This window comes from Castanea sativa, chromosome 5 (genome assembly GCF_040712315.1).
Source record: "Castanea sativa cultivar Marrone di Chiusa Pesio chromosome 5, ASM4071231v1".
Taxonomy (NCBI): domain Eukaryota; kingdom Viridiplantae; phylum Streptophyta; class Magnoliopsida; order Fagales; family Fagaceae; genus Castanea; species Castanea sativa.
In genome coordinates, this window is record NC_134017.1 from 18,837,277 (window position 1) to 18,846,374 (window position 9,098).

Consider the following 9,098-nt stretch of genomic DNA (forward strand, 5'->3'; position numbering starts at 1 on the left):
GGACGAACATGACCAATATCCGTGTCATCAAAAAGAGTTAATGCCATTCAATGCTGCCCATAAAGCCCCAACAGTTACGAGACCAGCTTGACGAATCGGTGGAAACGCATTAAAGTCCATAATTCCACCAGAGACGTTATCAGGGGAGCCATTAACACCCCAACGACTATAATCCCCAAGGGTATATAAAACCCTCGCAACACCAATACAAGGTACGGAGACAGCATCACAACCTGAACTAATCTTATTCTTGATATTTCGATTATTACTTTCTTTCATACTAACTTTGCCATCGGAGGCGTTGTGGTAGGCACCACACCGGTGACCACTTGAATAAGTTCTTGCTCCCGCAGGTTCGTCAAAGTACTGCCAGGAGCCATCTGGACGAATCCCAGAGAAACCGACGAGATACAGCTTCATCAGTTTGGCGCCGTCTGTGGGGACGACTTTCTCATACAACAAGAACGTGGTTCCTACCAGCTCCAGATGGAATCCAACCAGGACTCAGCGGCCTTGGCACAGCAAGTCCGAAATCTCGCGGCCACCGTCGAAGAACTTACCAGACAGAATCAGGAGATGAGACGGAGGTTACAGCAAGAAGAGAACCGGTCAAGAGCTGTCCAAGAGGACGAAGGGGATAGCCATGGAAGAAGTGACCGACGGAGAATGGTAACCCCAGAGGAACAGCATTCTGACATCCTCCAAGAGATGAGAAAGGAGATGGATGAATTAAGAAATGCCATCAAAGAAAAGACCGATCGAAGCCTGGATAAAATGGTCAGAGCGACGGACTCCCCTTTTACCATGGCAATCCTAGAACGATCGGTACCAGCGAAATTTCGGCTGCCTCAGCTCGAGCCTTTTGGCGGGCTCAAGGATCCCCAAGATCACCTTAACACCTTCAAGACGACCTTAGGCCTTCAACAGCCCCCTGATGAGATCATGTGTCGCTCTTTCCCCACTACGCTGAAGGGAGCTGGACAAGAGTGGTTCACGAGATTGCCCACTTCATCCATCGACAACTTTGAGCAGTTAAGTAATGCTTTCCTGCGCCATTTTGTTGGGGGGCAACGCCCCAAGAGACCAGTGGATCACCTACTCACTATTAAGCAAGGAGAGAAGGAGACCTTGCGGTCGTACGTAAAACGCTTCACTCAAGAGACCCTAGAGGTGGACGACGCGGACGATAAGGTCCAGCTGACGACATTTAAGGCAGGGCTTAAGTCCAGAGAATTCTTCATCTCGTTAGCAAAGAATCCACCCCGGACAATGGCGGAGATGCTATTGAAAGCTCAAAAGTACATGAATGCTGAGGATGCACTGGCGGCCATCGTAGACGAGGAAAAACCAAAGAAGGAAGCAAGGAAGGAAGACGAACGCAGGGGACAAAAGAGGGAGCGCCCAAGCCGCCGAGGAGGTGACATTGACAGACGAAAAGATGAGAAAGCTCCACGACCGGTAAAATTCACACCTCTAATTATGCCTGTTGACAAGATTTTGACGCAGATCTAGGATCAACACCACCTAAAATGGCCGAGGCCCTTGCACTCGTCACCAAGCGTGCGTGACAAAAACAAATACTGCCGATTCCACAAGGATCACGGCCATTACACGGAGGATTGCCGAGACCTGAAAGGACAGATAGAAGAATTGATACGAAAAGGAAAGCTTCAGAAGTACGTAAAAAAGGGGGACTCCAGCAGGTTTAGGGAGGGGGACACGAGCCAACGCGAGTCCTCGTCCAAGAATGAGATTCGCCCATCTCAACCACGAGATGTGATCAGGGAGATAAGCACAATAGCAGGAGGACCTTCCATGGGGGGATCATACAAGTCCCTCAAGAAAGCATGCCAGAGGCAAGTAAACAGTGTCCATATGGAACCCCTATTGAAGCAAAGACGGACGAACCAGGATATATTCTTCAGCGAAGAGGACGCAAGGGGAGTAAGGCAGCCCCATAACGACCCTCTGGTGATAACACTCACAATTGAAGGGTTCAACACTAAGAGGATCCTCGTCGACAACGGTAGCTCCGCAGACATCATGTACCTATCGGCCTTCCAACAGTTGAAGCTAGGTCCTGGTAGATTACGCTCGTTCGAGTCCCCCCTCGTCAGCTTTAGCGGTGACAGAGTATATCCCAAGGGCATTGTGACGCTAAAAGTCACAATAGGCGCCTACTCGAAGCAGTAGACCCGTCATCTGGACTTCTTAGTGGTAGATTGCCCCTCTTCGTACAACATGATCATTGGGAGACCCACGCTCAACCGGTGGAAAGCAGCAACGTCCACCTACTGCCTAAAGATAAAATTCCCAACCGAAGACGGAGTCGGCGAGGTAAAAGGAGACTAAGTTTTGGCTAGAGAATGCTACCAGGCCGTGTTGGCTGCAGGAGAAAACCACACATGGACGATCGAAGGAGAAAAAGAAGACAACATGGAAGCCCTGGAAATGGTGGGACTCGTCGAGGGGGAAAACTCAAAAGTGACGAGGATAGGTATGACCATGAGCCCCGAAATGAGGAATAAACTCGTCCGTTTCCTTAAAGGAAATTTGGACGTATTTGCATGGAGTCACGAAGATATGCCGGGTATACCACGCCAGGTAATCCAGCACGAGTTGAAGACAGACCCCGAGAAAAAAACTGTCCAACAAAAACAATGGGTCTTTGCCCCCGAACGAAACCAAGCAATCACGGAAGAAGTTAACAGGTTGTTGCAGGCAGACTTCATCCGAGAAGTTTACTATCCCGAATGGCTGGCCAACGTCGTGCTTGTGAAGAAAGCAAATGGAAAGTGGAGAATGTGCGTGAACTTCACGGACCTGAACAAGGCTTGCCCGAAGGATAGTTTTCCCCTGCCGAGGATAGATCAGTTGGTAGACTCTACGGCTGGACTTAAGTTACTAACATTCATGGATGCATTTTCAGGTTACAACCAGATAAAGATGGCTAAGGAAGATCAGGAAAAAACTGCTTTCATCACAAGCCAATGACTCTACTGCTATAAGGTAATGCCCTTCGGACTGAAGAACGCAGGAGCAACGTACCAGAGACTGATAAACAAGATGTTCAGCAAGCAAATTGGAAGAAATATGGAGGTGTATGTGGACGATATGCTCGTCAAGAGCAAAGAAGAGTTGACTCACCTGGATGACCTGGGAGAGACATTTAATACCCTCCGAAAATACCAGATGAAGCTCAATCCTAGTAAGTGTATGTTTGGGGTAGCTTCAGGAAAATTCTTAGGATTCATGGTATCCCAAAGGGGAATAGAAGCAAATCCGGAGAAGGTGCGAGCAATACTCAGCATGGCATCACCCAAGACCATCAAGGAAGTCCAAAAGCTCACGGGAAGGATAGCTGCACTCAATAGGTTTATCTCTAAAGCGACGGACAAATGTCTCCCATTTTTCAAAACGTTGAAGCAAGCTTTCGCCTGGACTGACGAATGTGAGGCAGCCTTTCAAGAGCTCAAGCGTTACCTCGGTAGCCCGCCCATCTTGAGTCCCTCAAAAGCAGGGGAAAGCCTTTATTTATACCTGGCAGCATCAGCCACGGCCGTCAGTGCGGCCTTAATTCGCGAGGAAGATAAGAAGCAGCTCCCAGTTTACTATGTCAGTCAAGCCTTCCAAGGAGCAGAGGCCAGGTATCCCAAGATTGAGAAGATCGTTTTTGCCCTGATAGTGGCTTCACGAAAGCTGCGACCATACTTCGAAGCACACCCTATCCTTGTAATGACGGATCAACCTATCAAGAAATCCATGAACAAGCCTGAAGCAGCTGGGAGAATGGTCCAATGGGCAATCGAACTCAGCCAGTTCGACATCGAATACCACCCCAGAACGGCCATCAAGGCGCAAGCTCTAGCAGACTTCATAGCGGAGTTCACCCTTCCAGAAGATGACAACGGCATAGACGAGGTGGAACAGTGGACGATTCAGACTGACGGATCGTCAGCCCAAAAGAGGGGAGGAGTAGGGGTCATTATAAACATCCACAATGGAGAAAAACTCCAATATGGAGTCCAATTAAAATTCCTGGCAACCAACAATGAGGCTGAGTACGAAGGCATACTGACGGGACTAAGACTTGGCAAAGCCCTTGGGATTAAGAACCTGCTTATTCAGAGTGACTTGAAACTGGCAATAGGGCAGATCAGGGAAGATTATGAGGCGAAGGAAGAGAGGATGCAGAAGTACCTCAAGCTGATTAAACATTTAGCTCGTGGGTTCGATAAGTTGAATTTCGTCCTGATCCCGAGAAACCAGAATGCAACGGCGGACGAGGTCGCCAAAATGGCCTCGTCCGAAGAAGAACCAATGAACAATGAGATTCTCATGGAGATTCAGAAATACCCTAGCATCGAGGAAGTCCCAGTATTCCCCGTCCAGATCATAGGTGGTTGGATGGCACCGATCGTTTCATACCTTCAAGACGGGCATCTCCCTCATGACTCAATGGAGGCTAGGAAGATTAAAGCAAGGGCGGCCAGATTTACAATTTTGAATGATACCTTATACAAAAGAGGGTTCTCCCTGCCTTATTTGAAGTGTATCGACGAGGAAGAAGCTAAGTACGTCCTCCACGAAATCCACGAAGGGATTTGCGGAGACCACGCCGGGCCCAGATCCTTGGTAAGCAAAGTTATTAGAGCAGGATATTTCTGGCCAACTATGCAGGCAGACGCTACGGAGCTCGTCAAAAGGTGCGATAAGTGCCAGAGGTTCGGGAACGTCCAGAGGCTACCAGCAGAAAATATGACAACGATTACCTCCCCATGGCCATTCGCACAATGGGGGATTGATATCGTCGGCCCATTACCCCTTGGAAAAGGACAGGTACGGTTCTTGCTCGTCGCTATCGACTACTTCACTAAATGGGTCGAAGCGGAAGCAATAGCAACGATCACAGAGGCGAGAACCCGTAGCTTCGTGTGGAGAAATATAATTTGCAGGTTCGGGATTCACGAACGATCATTTCAGATAATGGCCGACAGTTCGACAGTCAGGGATTTAGAGACTTTTGCTCAGGGCTTGGTATCAGGAATAAGTTCTCGTCACCTGGGCACCCCCAGTCAAACGGGCAAACAGAAGTAACTAATCGAACACTGCTCAGAATCATCAAAGCACGGCTAGATGAGGCTAAGGGCGCGTGGCCGGAAGAATTGCCCAATGTCTTGTAGGCCTACAAAACAACAGCAAGAACCCCAACGAGAGAGACGCCTTTCAGGCTCACTTATGGCACTGAAGCAGTAATCCCAGTCGAGGTGGGTATGGCCAGCACCAGGCGAGAAGTATTCCGCGAGGAGAACAACGACGACCAGCTTCGAATCAATCTGGATTGCCTAGACGAGCTAAGGGACAAGGCCTCAAACATGACGATGAAGTACCAACAGAAGATGACTGAATACTATAACAAAAGGGTCAAGCTCAGAAGACTAGAAATTGGCGACCTCGTCCTACGCAAGGTGACGACTGCAACTAGAAACTCCGCCCACGGGAAACTCGGTCCCACATGGGAAGGGCCTTACAAAGTCGTGCACTACTCTCGGCAAGGTAGCTATCATTTGGAGACCCTAGACGGACAAAAACTCCCGCGACCTTGGAACATAGAACACTTGAAGAAGTACCACCAACAGATGTAAATCAAGAATGTACCGATTCCTCAAAATTAATGAAATAATGGTTCGAATAATGTGTTCATACAGGTACCAAGTCCCGGAGACCCAAAAACAAAAAAAAATGCCTAAGTAATAAGATTCTGTATGGACGGATGTACATTACTGACGAAGGCGAAAACAAAAAATGCCTAAGTAATAAGATTCCGCATGGACGGATGTACATTACTGACGAAGGCAAAAACAAAAAAAAATGCCTAAGTAATAAGATTCCGCATGGACGGATGTACATTACTGACGAAGGTAAAAACAAAAAAATGCCTAAGTAATAAGATTCCGCATGGACGGATGTACATTACTGACGAAGGCAAAAACAAAAAAAATGCCTAAGTAATAAGATTCCGCATGGACGGATGTACATTACTGACGAAGGCAAAAACAAAAAAAAATGCCTAAGTAATAAGATTCCGCATGGACGGATGTACATTACTGACGAAGGCAAAAAAAAAAAAAAATGCCTAAGTAATAAGATTCTGCATGGACGGATGTACATTACTAACAAAGGCAAAAACAAAGAAGAACGCCTAAGTACAGAAGAAGGCTTAAGTAATAACGTTCCCATCAGATGAACGTACATTACTGACGGATACAAAAAATTGACATACAGAAGAACATGTGTAAGTAGATACGATATTATAAAAGCCTAAAAACCAAAGGCCATTGTTTATACAAAAAAAAAAACCCATAAACACTGGGCTAAAAATACACATGAAAATTTTTAGATGTCCTGGAAATTGAGCCTTAAAAACATGTCAGGCACCTCAAAAAAAAAAAAAACAAAGAGAAACTTCTTGATAACAGGTTCAAACATCCGGATCGGCATCGTCTTCAGCTGGGGCATCGAGGGCAGGGGCATCGATGACGCGTGCATCAGGAATGTCTCCAGGAGCTTCAGCTGCGGCGGCTTGGGCAGCCTCGTCAGCAGAGATCTCCCTGTCGACCTCCTCCATATCCAGCACCTCCAAATCTACCCCGGAAGGATGCTTGATGCAATACCTCCTCAAGAGCTCGAACCCTTTAAAATACCAGCTGAAGAGCACGAAGTTGTACTCCTCGGTCTGCTGGAAGCCCTCGATGGCCTTAGAGGCGACGACCTTAATCTTTTCCTTCGCGGCTGCAAGCTGCTCGTCCTTTTCCAGAACCAGCTGCTGCTCAACCTTAAGGTCGTCACCCAGCTTCTTGACCTCTTCCTTGGATTGCTGAACATCCTCCATCGTGGCTATCAGATCCCTCTTCAGCTTCGAGTTCTCCATCTCCAGGACTTTGATCCGAGAAAGCAAGGACTTGACCTTGGCTTCCTGAGCTAGATACTCCGCTGAAAAATGAATAGTTTCCCCCAACACCTAAAAAAAAAAAACACGCGAAGGAATAAATAAGAAGGGGGGCATATATGTAGATGCGTCATGTAAAACAAACAGTTTACCTGGACGAGCCTTTGGATGTGACGACCCATCAACTCATTTGGGGTCAAACTTGAGAACACCTTTAGGTCCTCAGCAATCACGACCCCATGAGCCCGAGCCGTCGCCAACTTCTCGTCGTCCCAAATAGTGGACGAGCAAGCGGCTTCCTTTCCTCTGTCCGATGTACGAGGCCTTTTGGAAGCAGGTGTCGGGATCTCTTCAACCGAGGTGGCCGGAGAAGCCGTCCTCGTCGTCTCGGCACCCGAAACCACGGGTGTGGTCGAAGCCGTCGGAGTAACGGAAGAGACTTTCCCTTTTACACGAACCACCTTCTTCCCGAGGTTGGATAAAGGTTTGTCTTTCTTAGACCTCATTTTCTCGTACATACCCTTGTTGAATTTCGTCGTCATCTCTGCGAAAGGGAAAAATTTTATAAGAGAAAGAGCAAGTCAAACAAGTACAGCCACAGGGTCGAGTCCGGCAAACTCAGAAGCTTACTCTTCTTTCCCTCGATACCAAGGCTCCGCAAGACGTAGGGAGATGGATCGGGGCCGAGGTTGTAGAAAGCAAGTGTCCTCGGGTCTACTAAGTCGTCCCAGTTTTCGATGGTCTGGGAATACGTGATGGCCGCCTCGACGCGCTCCTTGTACCTACTTTTCAGCTTTGGCCTTCGTTTAACTGCACAAGAACGAAGAAAGTTAGTAACGATAACTTCAAAAAAAAAAAGAGAAAAAAAACGAGAAAGGAGACTGACGCACCTAAGGTCGGGGTTCCCCACCAACGAAGCAATCTGGGGATCTCACCCCAGTCCTGGCTAGAGGGAGTCTCAAAATCGTCCCCAGACACAAACACAAATCTGGACTTCCAGTACCTGAAGGACGAAGGTAAGCCCTTGACGATCCTGGTTCTTCTCTCCCAAGGTACTAGCTCATAATACCCGTACTCTTTGGACTCTTTTAGACGGTATAAATAGACGAGCTCGTTTACCTTCATCATATCCCCATTAGCGGCCAACCATATTTCCATACAGTTGACCACTATTCTCCACGAATTGGGCATAAGCTGCCCAGGGGCAATCCCCAGATATGTCAGGAGCTCCATCACAAATGGGTGGACAGGAAGCCTAAGTCCACAAGTAAAAGCGGCCTCATAGAAGCACACTTCACCTGGGAAAAACTGGCAAGCCCTGTCGTCGTCAGTAGGTCGACGAACACGAACCCACTCTGGAAACTGAAACCTATCCCTAAACCAACTGACGGCGTCAGAATCTAACCCGCACGGCTCCACGAGGGCATGTAAAGCCCTAACCTCTCTAAAAGTCGAAACGGCTGTATCTCCCTCCATAGGGTCGTCGCTAGACGACAACCCAGTGTCGAGGTCACTAGACCTAACTTCAGACATCAACTGCAGCTCCCTCACCAAGCCTTCGAACCAATCGATCGACTCTCGGAGCAATGGAAACAAGTCACCTAAAACAACGCCTAAGCTGCTACCCTCAAAAACAAAACCCCTCAAATTGGGAAAAGCGCCTAAAGACCCCCCTAAGCGAGCAAAGAGAAAAGAAATTGAAGGACAAGCTTCCCTAACCTCTAAATTACTGACCATGAACTCCCAGGCTAATAGGAAAATACTAAAATTCCCACAAAAAAGAGGGGGAGAAACAAACAAGAACACAGAAAGAACCAAGAAACAAAAAACCAAAAATCAGATACTTGCGAAGAAGGAAAAAAGAAGAAGGAAGAAGAAGAAAAAGCTTACCTCAAAGAAGAGAAGCGAGAAGCCCAACAACCAAGCAAACACCAAACTCGAAAAGAAGCGAAGAAATATACGAAGAGGGTGCTCAGAGGAGATGAACTAAAGTTTGAAAGAAAATGAAAGGTAAAGTACAAAGAAAGGAGTTTAAAAACCAAATAGAGGTGAAAACCGAAAATCGGCGGGAAACCCAAGGGTCAATCCCTCTCCAACCACATCACGCCATGTGGCCACGACCCACGTAACACCGCCACCACGCATTCAA

At 47.6% G+C, this 9,098-nt stretch overlaps 1 protein-coding gene across 1 annotated transcript; it reads left to right on the forward strand.

The window, feature by feature from the left end:
- The first annotated feature begins 486 nt into the window (after window positions 1-486).
- Window positions 487-2,193, forward strand: LOC142634857 (uncharacterized). Its single transcript, XM_075809108.1, has 3 exons — window positions 487-777; window positions 973-1,458; window positions 1,642-2,193. Exons 1-3 carry the CDS (start codon window positions 487-489, stop codon window positions 2,191-2,193), a joined length of 1,329 nt encoding a protein of 442 aa, XP_075665223.1.
- The last annotated feature ends 6,905 nt before the right edge of the window (window positions 2,194-9,098 follow it).

Bases quoted from the DNA above. Each gene is read 5' to 3' on its own strand.
- LOC142634857 (XM_075809108.1), top strand. From the start codon at position 487: ATGGAATCCAACCAGGACTCAGCGGCCTTGGCACAGCAAGTCCGAAAT. The intron at 778-972 runs GTCAGAGCGACG...ACTACGCTGAAG, and splicing joins ATCGAAGCCTGGATAAAATG to GGAGCTGGACAAGAGTGGTT. The intron at 1,459-1,641 runs GTAAAATTCACA...CTGAAAGGACAG, and splicing joins ATGAGAAAGCTCCACGACCG to ATAGAAGAATTGATACGAAA.